General features: G+C 37.6%; 2 protein-coding genes across 2 annotated transcripts; one reads left to right on the top strand and one right to left on the bottom strand.

Moving 5' to 3' along the window:
• The first annotated feature begins 1,056 nt into the window (after positions 1–1,056).
• On the top strand, positions 1,057–10,929 carry LOC133519869 (uncharacterized). The gene is made up of 9 exons (XM_061854030.1): positions 1,057–1,335; positions 1,416–1,530; positions 1,612–1,846; positions 2,098–2,314; positions 2,779–2,972; positions 4,039–4,199; positions 4,460–4,564; positions 4,648–5,121; positions 9,461–10,929. The coding sequence occupies exons 1-9, from the start codon at positions 1,284–1,286 to the stop codon at positions 9,744–9,746; spliced, it is 1,839 nt and encodes a 612-aa protein (XP_061710014.1). The 5' UTR covers positions 1,057–1,283; the 3' UTR covers positions 9,747–10,929.
• Positions 10,930–14,190: 3,261 nt separating this feature from the next.
• LOC133519891 (protein FAM32A) lies at positions 14,191–16,174 on the bottom strand. The gene is made up of 2 exons (XM_061854078.1): positions 15,832–16,174; positions 14,191–14,559 (listed from the first exon to the last, which is right to left on the bottom strand). Exons 1-2 carry the CDS (start codon positions 16,039–16,041, stop codon positions 14,437–14,439), a joined length of 333 nt encoding a protein of 110 aa, XP_061710062.1. The 5' UTR covers positions 16,042–16,174; the 3' UTR covers positions 14,191–14,436.
• Positions 16,175–18,840: the final 2,666 nt, after the last annotated feature.

Raw genomic sequence — 18,840 nt, 5'->3', positions numbered from 1 at the left:
AGATTCACAGTTTGGATCAAAAAGAATTGATATCTTTAGTTTAGGGCCAATTACATTCACACTGATAACGGACCCAAATGGCCAGAAGTCCCGATGTCGGACCTGAGGGCCTACCGCGAACCACGTTTAATGTGTTGCCTCTGTGCCGCATTTGTAAATTCGTACGAAAGTGTGACAGGGAGGCAACACGTCGAACGTTGTTCGCGGTAGGCCGACGCTTGGCAAGTCTCGGCCATAGATATAATACTCCTAAAGATAAAGTCTAAGCCAGCTGTCACTCGCTTCCTTCACTTTCATGACATTCCTCATATACGCTCGTCGGCTTAGGATGCTCTTGACGGCCTTTCTTCGGGATTTCAATTACCTAAAATGAACAAATAACCATTATAACACAAGTTTATATTTTCTTATCAACCAGTATGATTTTGTGAGTTCGATAACAATAATCAGCGGCGGAAATCCATGGGACACCGGCCAAAACCACCTAAAATATGTTTTACAGTACATATGGGGCTACTTTATAGCACTAGTGCGAGAAGTAGCATATTATGTTACTGTGTCGAACATTTAAAGGGCCATATGTACTGTAAAACGTTGTACGATACATGTGCGAATAGGTAATTCGCAACTCGTGTCGATTTAAAACACTCCCTTCGGTCGTGTTTTAATTTATCGCCACTCGTTTCGAATTTCCTATTTTTCGCACTTGTATCGTAATGTACTATTCCGCAATATTTGAGTTATTCTTTTATATCATAAAGTATTCATTATCCACTAGCATTTCTATGATGTTAATTTTTAGTCCTTCAATTAAACGCTATTCCATTCCGTTGTGTAGAGATTATCGCGAATTACATACACATTTCCCGATTTTACAATACCATATTAACAATATTTGAAATGTAAAAAAATACTTCGTCTCTAATTGCCAAAAATGTTCAATGTTTGATATTTGGGCATATGAACCATATTGTAAACGCTTTGTACATTTCAAATATTGTAAACGTTGTGCCGTTCCGTCCGTTTCACCAAATATCAGGTGAAACGGAAAAATATTATTTCTCGGGCCTGATTTCCGACCTGATAAAGTGTGGATGTAATTGGCACTATAGTTTTGTTTTCGTCAGTCAATCAAACAAACCAAACCAAACCGTGAATGAAACCGAAACGAACTGCCAAAAAGCCCAAAAGCACAAGTAGCTAAACGAACGACACGAGTAGGGAATCGGTAACTAGTATTTTAAATCTTTTATGTATGGATTCTTAAAAATAAATTATTTAAAATGGGTGCAAACGTGTGTCTGAAAGTGGTTATACCAATATTAATATTCGGAGGTAAGTAATTGCGTGTTGTAATTATTTGTTTTCCTTTTTATAAAGGCGACGCCCTACGTAATATGTTTAATTTGTTTCAGTTGCTTCGGTATGTTCAGAGTGTACGATTCCGATTGTTTTACGGAATACTTGGTTTTCTTTTGAAAATGGAAAGCAAACTATTACCGACATCAACGCAAGCGATATGACTGGAAGGTATATTCCATTTTACTTTGTCTTCTCTTAGTCGGCACTTGTAATCTTATTTATTTAGTTAATGATTTTTTTATTTTTTAGGGGAGTCTGCCAAAACATCAAAGCCGATTTTCACGTAAACTACACGATGGTTTTTAAGTACACAAATTGTTATTACTGCGTGAAGTTGATTGTGAGGACAGTCAATGTCCTGGAGAAGCTTGAGACGCCCTGTGTCGATCTGGCGTTAGATGAAGAACCAACAGTTGAAAGAGTGTGCAGGGGTTTGAGAAATGACCAGCAACTAGTAACACTGTTTTCTGAGAACTATATCCCAGTAAGTTTCTTATGAGAATTTATTTATTTAACCTTGTTATTACTTTTAGTTGTGAGCAATTTGGGACTGTTTAGTAATCATAAATTTTTATGAGTATGTTAATATAGATACTAAACCTAAGCAAGGTGCAGTAAGTTAAGTAGTAGCTGTATAGAAAAGTGGATACTTTTGTTAGGGCACCCACTATATACAGTTACCCAGACTACCTGTCATTTTGGAATATATTTTTAATTTGATTACTTTTATATCAGGTGAATTGCCGTTCATCATTAGAAGGTGTGTGGACATTTGGATACCAGAACCGATTCAGGTTCACAGGAGAGTGCACCCACCCCGATGCACAGATCAGGTCCTGTCAGACCGCAGGCACACAGTTCTTGATCACAAACCAGAAGTTCAACATCACTTACCGCAAATGCCCTGGAATGTCCGGAACATTTGATGGAGTTGTGGAGTACAGTTGCTTAGGTAAAGTACTGTAATAATATATTGGCCTCACAGGTCAAAGATTGTGTCTTCATGTTACTTTTAAAGCCCAAATTGAGTGTGTTATCCATATAATAGTTCTAACTAACATGACTCAATATATGCTCTTTGCTCGCAGACAATCATAAAATACCTGCCTAATTGTCTTTAAAGATCACATGGGTTAACTGGTTGAACACAGCTTGTCCAATTGGGTGGAAGACTCTTATTTCCTGCTTGTTTGGATCATCATATAATGATGACTTTTCAGTGTATTGTAATCCAACTCATTAATGAGACCTTTAAAAATCGTTACTGTACAACCACCCTTCTATTTTTAAGAGTTTAAACAGTTCTGCCCTCCTCGGATTTTATTTAATTTTCTGGTCTGGTGGTAACTGGAAACAAATCGGAATTTTACTATGAGGCAGTCTTATCATATTCCAATTAGAATTTTTATTCTTCAGGGCATTGGTTTGTTGGTAAAAACCAATTCTTTGCTGTGGCCAACACTAAGGAATCTCGGAAAGATGAGAGATACCGGTGCTTCCTTAAGAACAGAGATGATGACTTGTACCTTGGCGCATCCATTACTCCTGACTGTAATGCACTGAAGACTGTTGAAAAGTCCCCAGAGAGATACAAAGTCACCCCTGTTAAGGTAAGTCAGGTCAAAGCCGTTAAGAGTCCAACCAAGATACCTTTGCATGGCATTTTCTATGTTCAAGGCTCGGAACCGGTTTTTTCTTCATACAAAAAATACCGGTATTATTACGTTCTTTTTCGTTCTTTGGTTTATTATTACATTTTTAATGGGACTATCTAATAATGCGAAGTTGTTACCTAAATACATGATCCAGTCCTACGTAAAGAGATTTAAAATAACTAAAAATATTGGGCTATTTCGGGATTTAAAAATAAACCGGTTCCGAGCCCTGTCTATGATAAAGTATGGCAATGTCATCATTAATGTCAAATTTCTATGAAAATATGAGGTTTATAATGTCACTCCCTCACTTTGTTCTATTCAAATTGGTGCAAAGTTAGATTAACCCTTGGAGTGGTAGGCCGTCGACTCCTGACGATAATAAAAAATATTGAATATTTTTATTTCAGAACCTTAATAATTCCATAAAACATTGTTAGTACCATTGTTATAGCTAAAGGGTTAGTAAGTACATTAAAATCAAATCCAAACAATATGAATAATAAATAATTAATAATATTGACATAACATAATACTTTCAACAATGAATTTTCGACATGTACCCCTAGTGTAAATATTTTCGACAGCGAAACGTGACGTACGCGTTTGCGTTAAGTGTCATTTTGTATGAGATTTTTGACTTTCCAAAACGTCCCGCTTGGCGCGCTGTTCAAAAACCCATACAAAATAAGACTTAACGCAAACGCGTACGTCACGTTTCGAAATCGAATTTATTTACACTAAGGGTAATGATAATGTGATTGAAATTTTAAATTTGATCAATTGAAATAAAATCAAAATTCCAATAACTCAAAAACGACATATGCCACTTGAAGAGTTAACTGGACTCTATTCTCTATTTTTGTCTGGGATCCACATGGACCGTTCATTTTACTTTTTATTTTAATGAATAGCTAACTGGTTTAGTGAGGACTGCCAAACCATTATATACATACAGCAAAACGGTAATTAAGAAACCTGTCTTCAAAATGTACAAATTCTTCTAATATTTTTTTTACAGTCGGAAGTGGTTGAACCTGGTTGTAGGCTACCTCAAAACTTCTCTGGAGACTGGATCAACACAGCCAACATTGATGCAGATGTGTTTATAAATGAAACACATATAATAGAGACGTATTACCCTGATGAGGACAGATATAGAAGAACTATCTATGTCTGCCGGTAATACTTGTAACATTCTTAGAGTTGCTTGAAAATCTTGTGGGTCTTGTAAAGCAGGATTTTAGTAGCTTATAATCAGTTCAGAGGGCCTACCGCGAACGACGTTCGACGTCGCACTTGTAAATTCGTACGTAAGTGTGACAGGGAGGCAACACGTCGAACGTTCGAGGTAGGCCCTCAGTTGCTTGCTCACTTGAACGGATTTTACACCATGAACGACTTCTTTTGTTAACAAATATCTTAATTACTGTATTTTACAGGGAACAGCGCGACAGCAGAGTGATGATGGCTCGCCTTACAGTGGATGGCTGTCAAAAAGATTATGTTTGCTTTGATTTTGTGCCACAGCATCACAATATAATAAGGTATGTTACATAATATTTTGAGAGGTGTAGAAGTCAAACAAATGATTATTTGTAAAATTAATAACACCTGACTGCATTTTCAGATACCGCAAAGGTCTTGCTATGATCCAGAGTAATTTCCATACAGTGTGCTCATGGGTGCAGTTTCCTAATAAGAAACAATGGCGCTATGACCTTTTCCTTAAAAAGGATCCGTCGCCCATCCGCTGCCCTGTTGCTGGAAAGTTCAACTTTACTCAAAGAGGCGATGTCAGATTCGAGACTAGGATCCTTGGCGGTGTTACATTGAGCCCTCGTCCAAACTTGTACTGCAAACTGAATATAAGTGACTTCTCTGTCTGTGATACCGACCAAAAGACTATACAAATCAAAGAAAATTACTGCCTCTCAGTGGACTACCTGGGCCGACCGGTGGATATTTACAGTGATCCTGATTATAAAATGAAATGCATTGGCTACTGGAAAGAAAATCTAAAGTCTTATCTTATTACTTATGACGAGTTGGATCCTTTCTCCAAGTACAGATGTTGGGTGTATCAAAGAGCCGATCTTAATAGGTAAATATTGTATCATTCTTGCTTGTTGCATAGTTAGCTATTTTATTTATTTTGCAAATATATCGAGGGCTTCATGCTAAAGGGGCGTATAAGCAAGAACCCTACTTTTCAGGAGACACAAAAAACTGAATAACTTTTGTTACAATGTACCGATTGTTCTACAATTTTGCATAGAGTATTTAAATTACAATCTTTTTCATGTGTCATGCCTAGTTTTGTTCTACGTATCCTAAAAAGCAGTAATTATGTAGTTACGCCTCTTTACCACGACAGTAATTTCCGACATTTAGGTTGAAATTTTATGAAAAATACTTGAGATTTATGGTCGTATAATTCATTTTTTTTTCTATTCGATAATTTAATCATGAAAGGTGGAAATACTGTTAATTATTAGAAATACTTTAATTTTACAGTAATTTAGTCATCCTTGTGTAATTTCTTCTATTTTTTCTGATTTTTATACGCCCGTCTGGGCTGACGAATCTATCGTGTAAGTATCCTTTATTTGTGGTCGTATAATAGGGCGCCAAATTATATTTTGAGTAAATACTCATAAGTTCATCTAGATTTTACCATTGAAATGATTCCTGATGGTTTTGATAGTATCACAACTGTCCACGAGATTAAGCAATGTCGACTCGAGCTGGTTACCGATTGGGTAAGTAACTGTTTTGAATTGCCACTTTGAGCATTTCAGTGTTTCAATAGCCTCCGTGGTCTAGTGGTTAGAGCGGTTGTCTCTCGATTCGGAGGTTCCGGGTTCGAATCCCGGTGGGGACACTGTCAAGCAAAAGTCGCTTTGTGACTTTGTGAGACTATTCCCGGTTTGGCTAGGACATTGCAGGCTGAATCACCTGATTGTCCGAAAAGTAAAATGATTCTGTGCTTCGGAAGGTACCTACGGTGTAAAGTCATTGGTCCCGGCTGCAATCTATCCGGTGGTGCTCGTCATGAGAGCCATGTCAGAGGCCTTTGGCGGCTCAATAACTCTAACACCAGGGTTTTTAAGGTACATCAATCTTACAACCCACACGATAAGAAGAAGTGTTTCAAAAGACAATCATGCCAAAAGAATTGAAATCGGTAGTAAAGGATGCATGAAAATTGCTAAGACAACACAATGACAGCTTTACTAAAAAAGCAGTCAAGAAACAATCAAACGATTAAACTTAGAGTGCATTAACTAAAACAAAAGGTTAAAACGTATCAAAACTTGTATTCAGACAATAAACATTACTCTTTCTTTAATGGTACCACTGATAACAAAATTATAACTATCTTAAACAATAAAATATTAATCAATACTTCTAAACAATGAAATACGACATCATTTATCGTCATTTCATAAAAAGAAGCAATATTAAATCTTCTGTACTAATAAACCTAAAAGTAGTTTAGCTAACAACTTAACCCACTTATGTCTCCATCAAATTATAACACAGGAATGTTACACTTAAGAATTACAACCACCCCGACGGAGGACGAGTGGCCCGCAGCGCACGCAGTGGGCCTTAAACAGCTTTGACTCCTTCAAATCTCTAGGAATGGATGGGATCTTCCCTGCGCTTCTTAAATGGGGCGGGAATCATCTCACTCTGAAGCTGACCATTGTTCTGCGCGCCTGTCTGGCTCACAGGTACGTGCCGAATCAATGGAGGGAGGTCAAAGTTATCTTCATACCGAAACCAGGTAAAAGCGACTACTCGGACCCCAAATCCTTCAGGCCCATCAGCCTGACCTCTTTCATGTTGAACACATTAGAGTGGTTGTGTGACAGGTACCTTAGAGAGTGGGTGCTAATTCATGTGCCCTTGCATCCCAACCAACATGCCTACAGCCCTGGCAAATCTACAGAATCGGCATTTCATGCAGTAGTAAATAAAATTGAGGCAGCGATCAAAAACAGATCCATGTGCTTAGGAACCTTCATAGATATAGAAGGGGCTTTCGACAGGACCAGGTTCAGCAGCACTGGTAAGACATGGCGCGAATGCAGTTATGACAGAATGGATAAACAACATGTTGAGCCAACGAACCATCAAACTCGGGACGGGCGAAACACAGCAGGCATTAATGGCAAAATGATGCCCCCAAGGAGGAGTCTTATCGCCACTACTATGGAAGATTGTGGTGAATGACCTGATTACCACACTAAACAATAATCACTATTACACAATCGGCTATGCTGACGACATAGTGATACTGACGAGCGGCAATCATGCAGGTACGGTATGCGATGTTACCCGAACTCTCAGTCAATCCCAACAAAACTGAGCTGGTTATGTTCACTAACAAACGCAACTTGGGAAACTTCCGCCTTCCCAAACTGTTCGACACAGAACTCCAACCATCTGCGGAGGTAAGGTATTTAGGGGTAATACTTGACAGCAAATTGAATTGGAGCAATCACCTAAACGGCAAAATTGAAAAAGCCACAGTCGTATTCTGGCAATGTCGTAGAATGGTGGGTAGAACCTGGGAGCTAACCCCAAAGATAACTCTATGGCTTTACCAGGCAGCCATATGACCAATAATAAGCTACGGTGCGATAGTTTGGTGGCCACGCACCAAACTATCCATAGTTGAAGCTAAACTACAACGACTCCAGAGGTTGGCCTGTATGGCGACCACGGGCTGCATGAGGATAATACCAACCGCGGCCCTGGAAGCCTTACTGGGCCTGCCGCCGCTGCACCTCTTTATACAACAGGAAGCGCTAGCTACGGCGGTACGTCTCAAAAAATCTAATCTCTGGAGACCACCTAGGGTACCACACACCGAGATTCTCTACGAGGCGATAGGTAAGGAACCGCTAATAGAAGCAGTGACTGACAGGATACCCAGACAATTCGTCTTCGACAAGAAATACAAGATACAGTTACACGAAGAACCTCGTGAAGGACTCAACCCAAGACAGCTGAGAACCTTCACGGATGGATCAAAAACAAGGTCAGGCACTGGCGCTGGAGTATTCTCAGAGGACCTAAAAATACATATCTCAACACCACTAGGTGCCCACAACACAATCTTCCAGGCAGAATGTGTGGGCATCATAATGGCAGCACACGCCATCGCCTCAAGGAAAGTATTGGACTACCCCACCCGCATACACTCTGATAGTCGCTCAGTACTACAAGCTCTGCAAAGTTATACTTTGACCTCAGGGCTAATCTACGAATGCCACAAAGCTCTGTCAGAGGAAAGCACCACCACCAGAGTAACTCTGCAGTGGATCAAGGGACACAGCAACTCGCGAGGGAACGATGCGGCCGACATATTGGCGAGAGGAGATTCGGAACTGAGGGTGGCAGGACTGGAGCCAATTATACCTCTGCCTTATGCCTGGCTCCGGAACATGCTGCGACACAACACCAAGGTAAAACACCAACAGTCCTGGTCTAACCTAGGCACGTGCAGGCAGGCGAAGGAAGCCCTCCCGACAATCGACCCCGGTTTGTTTAGGAGGCTGAGACAGCTGAAGAGGCCACAGCTCCGGCTTTTGACTGGGGCCATAACCAGCCACGCCCCGCTAAACAAACACCTACTAACCCTACGTGTTACAGATATACCCCTCTGCAGAGCGTACATGGAGGCAGAGGAGACAGCCGCCCACGTCATTCTTGAATGCCCAGGGCAGAGCCATCAGCATCAGAGCGCTCCACTTCATTATTATTCGCACGAGATGCACACCATACTGTAACGCACTAGACACTGACTGAGAGACAGGCGGCCCTAGTGCGCTTACCCGCTTGACAGAAAGGGATAGCAATATGCGGCAATCAAGGACGCTGTCTCCGCGCCCCTTTGGCCCGGCATTATTTGAAGGCCAAAGTAATTTTTGTACGGTCGTATGTTCATACGCCTCTTTGCCGCGACGCACTTTGAGGATAGTTGGTAAAAGTTTATGGTCGTATGTATGTACGCCTATATAGCGTGACACTATTTCGTGGTTCGCACTGTCACGTGAGAGAAGTATGTACGTACGCCTTTATACTCCGATGAATATTGGGGACTAAATGAAAATATCACTTATACGCCTTCAGTACGGCTTTTTGGAACGACATAAAATTATGACTGTCTGTTATACGCCAAATGAGTTTTTAATTATTTAATTAACTAATTGTTATGATAAAATTATGAAAAAAATTGTGCTTACGTATTGTTACAAGACGAATACGATGCCGTTAAAAACGAAAAATGGCATTTTTGCGTATACGCCCCTTTGGCCTGAAGCCCTCGATATTTACACCATTCTGATCCCTGGCCGCTGTATATGTATATTCTTACCTAAGTTATTACAAGCTGATGTTACAATGCCTTCATAATTTTAATTTTTCAGAATATTGATGTCTCAGGCTATAGGTCCTTTTTGCGATCTCAAGCAGGATGTGACGTCATGGAATTACACAGAGGGCGCCGCAGTCGCCGTGGAGATGGAGGAGTACGAGAGAGAGCGTGACCAGTGCCCGATGCACTTTGACGATGGCAGCGACCCGTGGACCACCAAAGAGAATTATATCAAAATATTTAAATTTAGTTACTCATTTTGGAGGAGTAACGACGCAACATTTCTAGCTTTAAGCTTTAAAACATTTATACTGGCTGTTCTTATACAGCTGTTATAATATTTAGCCCAATATCAAAATTGTGGTTAGCGTTGTGCTAGATCACATGACATCAAATAACGTAAGTTTTGTAATTGGCACTTAGTAAGACAACTTATTGAATTTTATTTCTGAACGAACTATTCTGTAGTACGGTATAAAGTTCGAATTACGCTGTAATTTAGTTTAGAACCACATTATGACGATACTTAATTTACATTTTACACATTTACTGTAAAACTTTATATTTAATGTACACTGTGCAGCTGTGTTGTGCTTTTAATGTAGATGTAAGCTAAAGTGAATCTCATTTATTTTCATTTTTTACAATTTTCTCTCACTTTTACCACTAGAATATACTAAATAAAAAATATATACATTTATGTTAGGTATGTGCCTTAATTAGAAAGTAACAATGGTAGTATATAATTATATACTTAGTCATTTTATGTTTCGAATTATATTAAAGACTGTTCGTTTTATTGTTGACTAGATAATCATCCGTCCTAGTATGTGATTATGTGCCTTGTTTTTAAATTTATCTCTGGCAGTTTTGTAAATAATGATAATGAAATCCATTCACATTCCATGTTAAATCCGTCCAAAATAAATGATTATGTATCAATTTATGTATATGTATACAAAATTTGTCATTTTTACGTTTTTTGTAGAAAATATTCTTAAGAGGAAATGGGAGCTGAGCCCTTGAGAATTTCAGGCGAATATATCCGCCGCGCTAACGGGGGCGGCTCCTAAAATTTGCGCGATAAATCCTGCGTAAAAATCTCAGAAATCGAGGTTTCGTACTCGACTGTTTCCTCCTACAAAACTTAACCATTCGTAACGAAATTTTAAAATCTAAGTACTTAATGAAATTGCCTGTGTTGGACTGTTTTGTTTTTTGGCGGCGAAATCAATTAGGCCGTTTTTGCGATGTTAGAAGAGCTCTAGCGCTTTAAAAAAACAATTAAGTAAGAGTCTGACACAGATATTGATAGTATTAATGTGTTGAAAGGCAATATATCTAGGGTTAAAAATCTCAGAGGAAAAAGAGTATGTTTGTATGGAGAAATTACCAATTTACCACTCCCATATCCTCTTAAGAGCTCAGGTTTTCTTTCAAATTTCTACAAAAAGAAAATATTTTGTACTAAGCCTGATTTTATTTTCGTTAAACTTACACAATAAAGATTATAAAATGAAACAGTGTTTTACATTCTACAACTTCTATAATATACATGGAAATGCACGGGTCTATGGAATCTAAAGTTAATCTATAAGGTGGACTCTAAGGCACTAAAACGTAGGTAGGTGGTTAACAGTACATGGTGCTACTTTCCTGCACGTGTGCGGGAATGAGCACTTTTCGTGCATATGTCGAAACTTTTAAAGAGCCATATGTACTGTAAAAGTTGTACGATCCACGTGCGGTCATTCGCAACTCGTGTCGATTTGAATACGGTTATACTTTTTTTTGTGACTGTTCGTCATAGAAGGAAAGCCAATCGAGTATGTGGACAGCTATATATACTTAGGAATTAAAACTTTACAAAACCGACTTCAAACATATCAGTTGGTAACGCATATACTTAGAAAAATAATAATAGTTTATTTTATCCTTATTGAAGTCGGTTTACTATTTTTGTAAAAAGTTTTTATTTTTCCATTTTTAGTTTTAAAGCATTGTTAAGTGCTAATGAGTGATGCGTGACGCATGAATTAAAAACACAATTCTGTTTAACACTAAATTCGTTAACTTTAATAAATAATCAGGATTTTCCTCGAGTCCGTCTGGGAAATCATTCCTGCCACAGTGCCACTACTCTAAATCTAGCCTCCGCCCCGCCACTGACCCAACCTCAACCCCTGATCACTGAAACCCTTGACCCTGAACCACCAAACCCGCAACCACCATTCCCCGACCCCTCAACCCCAAACCACTTAAGTCCTAATCCTAACCCCCAATTTATCAACTTCCAACCCCCGACCACTCATCCCCTACCCCCCGATTCCTCGGACTGATTATCGTATCTATTATGTATAGGTAGTCGTTCGGTATAATTGGATACGAAAAAACACGAATGGTTATTTCGCATTTCTATATCAGCACGGGATTAACAGACGGATTGCCAACTTGATAATACGATACGATGACGGTTTGAGGGGTTTTTCTCTTTAAACTCACCATTTGATCGGTTTGGTGTTCTATATGATGGGTGTTTATTATTATGTGAGACGTGTTTTATTAACTTTTTTGTGCTATGTTTCGGCGCTACTTATTAAGAGATTTTAGTTACTACTTACTTAGGCATTTAAAAAAAAGGTAAACAAAATCTACCCTCAAATGGCTCCTTAAGGCAGCTGAGAGTAGATGAAAACATTACATGATCAAATAATGTAGGTTTAAAGTCAGGTCGTTCAGTGACAGATCCAGGCGGTTTTGTATTTGGTTGGTTAACCAATAAATATTAAAACTACCCGAAAATTTACAAATTGTTTGTTTACCTTTTTTTAAATATTAAAACTACCCGAAAATTTACAAATTGTTTGTTTACCTTTTTTTAAATATCTAAAGATACAGACTATAAATACAAGTCGTTTTTAGGGTTCCGTAGCCAAATGGCAAAAAACCGATTCTGTCACAGCCACTTTTTTCCGAAACTATAAGAGCTATACTGTTCAAACTTAGTAAGTGGATGTATTCTATGAACCGCATTAAGATGTTCACACAAAAATAGAAAAAAAAACAATAAATTTTGGGGGTTCCCCATACTTAGAACTGAAACTCAAAAAATCTTTTTTCGTCAAACCCATACGTGTGGGGTATCTATGGATAGGTCTTCAAAAATGATATTGAGGTTTCTAATATAATTTTTTTCTAAAGTGAATAGTTTGCGCGAGAGACACTTCCAAAGTGGTAAAATGTGTGTCCCCCCCCCGTAACTTCTAAAATAACAGAATGAAAAAACTAAAAAAAATATATGATATACATTGTCATGCAAACTTCCACCGAAAATTGGTTTGAACGAGATCTAGTAAGTAGTTTTTTTTTTTAATACGTCATAAAATTAAAAAAAAAATTTTTTTTCATCAAACCCATACGTGTGGGGTATCTATGGATAGGTCTTCAAAAATGATATTTAGGTTTCTAATATCATTTTTTTCTAAACTGAATAGTTTGCGCGAGAGACACTTCCAAAGTGAAAAAATGTGTCCCCCCCCCCCGTAACTTCTAAAATAACAGAATGAAAAATCTAAAAAAAATATATGATATACATTACCATGCAAACTTCCAACGAAAATTGGTTTGAACGAGATCTAGTGAGTAGTTTTTTTTTAAAACGTCATATAATTAAAAACAATTTTTTTTCATCAAACCCATACGTGTGGGGTATCTATGGATAGGTCTTCAAAAATGATATTTAGGTTCCTAATATCATTTTTTTCTAAACTGAATAGTTTGCGCGAGAGACACTTCCAAAGTGGTAAAATGTTGAACAAAATCTAGTAAGTAGATTTTTTTTAATACGTCTTAAATGGTACGGAACCCTTCATGCGCGAGTCCGACTCGCACTTGGCCGCTTTTTGAAGTAAGTACTAAAAAAATCGGGTATAATTGTTTTCGTATAATGCAATCGAATATCGTATAATTTTTGACGTTGGACTGTATAATCAAGATTTATGTACTGGCAGCCCTGTACTACAGTTTAAGACAAAAATGGAGATGGGCTGGACATTTGGCTAGATACAAAGACAAGAGGTGGACTATTCAAACAAATGGAAAGGCCCACTGGGCAAACGGAATTCAGGAAGACAAAGAAAGAGATGGGTTAATGACACCATAGCAATTGCAGGAAAGAATTGGGAGAATACTGCTGAAGACAAAGAAAAATGGAAGAAGATGGAGGAGGCTTTTACCCTCAGTAGAGATCACACATCATGGAAATATAACAAAAGAAAAGTCAATTTTATAACTGAAGTGCGAGAACAAAGCTTAAATAATATTGATACCCAAACGGAGCGAAAGATTTCAAAATTGAACCATGAACACTACTACTCGTCGTCACGGTCGTTCATTTTGGAATCTTGAGCGTTGCCAGGATTTCAAGGCGAGAAAAAAAGATCATCCAATCAATTTATCATTTAGAATCATCACTTAATAGTCAATTCTTTTTGACAACTTATGTAAACCACGCAAAATTTTCATCAAATTACTCTGCCCCTCTTATGGGAAACGAACATTAAAACACAACATTCTATTTTTTTTAATTTATCAAATAGTTCTTAGATCACTGAAAGTAACATTTCTGGCTCAAGATTTCTGATACAGGTTATTTCTTTTACAGTTGGTTCCTTCTCTCAAAAGTCTGCTGACCCCTGGGTTAAGGTTTGGTTGTATTTGCTTAGTCCAACTTTAATTACATACAATAAAAGGGTACTGAAGGTTAATAATAATAATAGAGGATTTCTGTATAATCGATATTTTATTAATTATCTTAATGAGTTTGTTGTTACATAAATTGAAATCAGCATTACTTCTGTCCAAAGGTAAATTCTCAAGATTGCAATTAATATAGAATCAGAATCTAAGTTTTTAATCTGAATATATATATAATTGTTTAATCTTGTGTGATTTGATTTTAATCTTGTGAGGTTCATAACACAACAAAATACATGAGAGACAGACATGTCCAAAATATCCACAATATTTTTACTTTGTCCAAGAAACTTTAGGTATGTCAAAGTGCTCCGTAAGACTATCAAGATGTTGATTAAACTTTTCTACTCTTTGCTTGTGAGTCATCTCTGCCTTTTGTAGAATTCTCTGCTTTTTCTGAAATGGAAAATTTAATATTGTTAATTGATGTTTATATCATTTTCTATTATAAAAATTGTAATCACAACAAACTATGGTATAGTCCTTAGATTTGTAGCTGGCCCCCAACGGCTTATCCTTTGTCTAATGTTAACTAAAACGGCGCGTGCCACTACCTGCAAAAAAAGGGGCAGGTCACTTTAACCGGTTATTTAATTACAACTCCTATGGTAATTGAAATCAGATTCACAATTAACAAATGGAAAAATAATTTGTGTTTTCTTGTGTGGTGTCTCTACGGTTACTGAGTGCCGGTGAGTCCAATGCTGCTGATCCAGTCTAAAATGTGGCAAATAAAGGCGTGTTATCGGAAAGCACACCTACACTGGATTTTTGAACGTTGGACTAGCCCGCATTCAGGTGCCAATTAGAATTATACAACCCTTTTTTGCAGGTAGTGGCACACACCATTTTAGTTAACATTAGGCATAAGATTAGCCACTTCGGGCCAGCTTCAAATCGAACAACTATACAGTCAGTGAGTATTGAGAGTTTATGGCAAATCTTTTCAGCTCTATCATTAGACTAGAGCTTGACATGCTGTTTAACCAATGAACTATTATTACTACTTATAGAACTAACACAGAGAACTAGTATTTTGCACCATGAGTTTTTGTTGTTTTGAAACTAAACCATAGAAGAGTATGAAAGCCAAGATATCGGAAGTCATATATGACGATAAAGGGACCACTGTAATTTCGTCATTATATCTGGAAGTCGTTATAGGAAGGTAAAGAGATAAAGACGTGTTCATTTAACTCCAAAACATAGTTCTTATTGAACTAGTGTTCACACTATATTTATACCTAGCAAAAATCTACCTATAAACAAAAGGTCACCACAGTTGCTAAACATCTGTGGCTGTAAACAAAAATAAGAAAGTATTTAAAGCTCTTTGCCCTTTGACAACTGACTTAGGTCGCAATTTGTTACAAATACTTAGTTAAAAACTGTTGCTACACTCGTATTCGGCATTCCGCCCAAAGTCACTATATCCAGATCAATCTCATACTAAAGTATGCTTTAAATCCATGGGATTTGGATTTAACATCGCTATAACCAAGGACGCAATAAACAAAATCCACAGTAACATGCATGCAAAACTTCAGCACATCTGGTGAACAATATACAGACACTGGAAATGAGTAAATTACAGAGTACAGTAAATCTAATGAGTACAAGTTCTGTGTAATGTAATTTAAAGGAATTTGTTTAAACTGGTAAGGATACCATTTTGTCTTGCATCTTTTGGAATGCGATTTCGGCTTTGGTCCGTTTGTCTGTGTTTGGCTGCTGCTTCATCTGTTCTTTAACTTCCTCTTCGATAATTTTGTCAGTATCTTTATTAGCCTTCTTCTTCTTTTTCTTTTTTATGCCAGAGTCAGTCTTGATTTTAAGTTTGGATTTGTTGACACAAGCATACTCGTCTTCTTCCCCCATGGTTATTATATATAGGGTACGGTTACAATACCTATGTAACGATAATAAATCGTAGAAATACACAAATCACAATCACAACACAACGTTCGCTAGTTTTGCAACGAATTACGAAATGGCTCTGATGTATTTACTATTTATGCAGCTGGCTGTCACTTGTCATGACACTGACATATGTCTTTAGTCTGTGGTTGTGTTTGAGAAGAAAGCTACTGATAAAAAGTATTCCATTTAACCGCGAAGGTATCAAATAATACAAACGCAAAAAAAAACTGAGTCTGTGCGGAAAGGAACGGGCTGTGGAAGGGAACCCATACATTCTACGACTTCTCTTTCCGCACAGACTCTACAGCTAATCTCTGCATCATAGATCACATATATGGTAGAAGTGCTATGCGCGTGCGCCCATGAGGGACAGAACAAACGCAATGCGTCAAAATTAAAAACACGTTTTAACATTGCTGACACATACCAAAAATAACTTACGTAATTTGGTCGGGTTAATTGTTGCTTACCACAAACCCATAGATTGCATAGATGGTAGGATCAACCAGATGCGCTATACGCGTGCGCCTGTAAGGGACGAAAAATAAGCAATGCGCCAAATTAAAAACACGTTTTAACATTCCTGACAACATACTAAAAACAACCTACGTAATTAGAGGGTTGTTTCCAATTTTTTTAAACGCTTGTAATACGTTCTATATTAACCAAACGTTGCTCTAAAATTTAACTTTTACCCTAAAAACGGCTTTAAACATGTTAAATTAACAAAATATATTTTGACCTATGCTTTCGCGCCCAAAACGCTTTTTGAAAATTATATGACGTCACAGTTTACGGTTTGACACATAATTATGTACATACTAAAGAGTAAAGTAAGTAATAGGGACATACACACTTAACACCAAGGCCCCCCGTTGTCTATTCTCAGTACAAAATTTGATACTCAAGCCGTAGCAATTTAGGTGGTGGGCAAGCTGAGTATGCGTGCGTGTGGGTTTTTAACCAACGAATAAAATATGTTTTCTGTAATAATTGAGTTTTTATATATCATAAAGTATTCAGTATCCATTAGTATTTCTATGATGTTAATTTTTAGTGCAGATATCGAAGCTTCAATTAATTGCCCACCACCAACATGGCTACGGCTTGAGTATTAAATTTTGTACTGAGAATCAAATACCTATACACATTAAAAAACTGAAAACAATATTTTATGATCGTTGAGTCATTTTGATCCGTTTTAAAATTATTTCAATCATTCTATTATCAAATCTTCATCATGAGTTTCACAGTTTATAAATGTAACCAATATTTAATGGTAACTAAAATATGTGAACAGTACTAGTCTACATATATACTACACGGACAGCTGATGCGAACTATAGGCGCCGCCATATTGGCCTCGGCTGCTCTGACGAGCGTCTTTCACTTTATAACTCCGCGGCCGACAGTCACGCGACATGCAACACACAGACGAAAAAGTTTGAGACGATGTAATAAAAGTTTCACTTTAAAACGGGGGGCCTACCGTAAAAACCGAAAATCGCATATTGTGGGGATCTTTCTCTTTTACTCTTACTAAGACGTAATTAGAATGACAGAGAAAAATGCCCGCAATGAACTTCGATTTTCGCGGTTATAACCCAGTGTCAAACTGTCATCAGAATCATCAATGTCGTTTCGACTTGGGTTACGTAACGTGTGTTAAAAGATATTTTAAATTCAACATTTACTAAAATATGTTCATTAGAGGTCCACTAAAGGAAGTTTAACATGTTCTTATAATTTTTTTGTTCTTAGAATTTATTGGAATACAATTCTGCCCTAAGATTTTCGTTTTCCGTGTCTGATATTTTTGCTTATGAACCATTTTTTTACGTTTCAAATATTGTAATTGTAAACGATGTGCTGATATTTGGTGAAACGGAAAAATACACTTGCTCGGGTCCGAAATCGGGTGTGATATCAGACCTGATAAAGTGTGGAAGTAATTGGCACTTAAGCCATTTTAAAATTGACGATGGGGAATAAAAAAAAAGAAACTGTGACAAGGACAACTGCTACTCCAACTAAAAGTTCCATGAGCATCTGGTTCGGTCATTTTCCGGCTCTACCATTTCATCTCTATACTTATTAGTACCTCTACCATACTAAAATTTACATACCATAAAAAAAAATCGAAAAAAGAACTGAAAAAAACTGTGACAAACAATAATAATAGCGCTTTCTCTGATACTCCTACTGAAAGTTACATAAGACTATCTCGTTCGGTCATTCCCACCCCTCCCCCTCCTCCCGCCGCTCATGCCTGATCCAGGACTATCTCATTTCAAACATAGACAAAGAGAATCATACTTAACTGTCCTTGCCTTACGCTACTACTAGCACCCAGCACAGGAGAAAGGGATGAGTAGTTTTCTGTCGGGTTGGATCAGTTGTGTTTTTACCAGACTATTATAGTTTGTGTTCTATATGCTAACTCTGATTTAGACGCTTTTTAAATACAATGAGACCCAGCGACGTTTGCACTGACTTGGCAGTGACAAGGTATTCGCTATGTGCACGACTGTCACGCAACCTAGCATCCGCAAGTCTAGGGGAAAACGTCTATTCACTGCATCTTATAAAACTACTCAAAAACTACTGAACAGATTTTCATACGACTTTCATCTATCAATAGAGTGATTCTTGAGGAAGGCTTAGGTATATAACTTGTTAAGGTTTTGTGTAAATTGGTTGAAATATAACGATGTTGTCAGAAATAATCATGCTGGCTAGGAGCTTTAATCGAAAACG

The sequence above is a fragment of the Cydia pomonella genome, chromosome 7 (genome assembly GCF_033807575.1).
Source record: "Cydia pomonella isolate Wapato2018A chromosome 7, ilCydPomo1, whole genome shotgun sequence".
In the NCBI taxonomy this organism is placed as follows: domain Eukaryota; kingdom Metazoa; phylum Arthropoda; class Insecta; order Lepidoptera; family Tortricidae; genus Cydia; species Cydia pomonella.
This window is presented reverse-complemented; position numbering and strand designations above follow the sequence as displayed.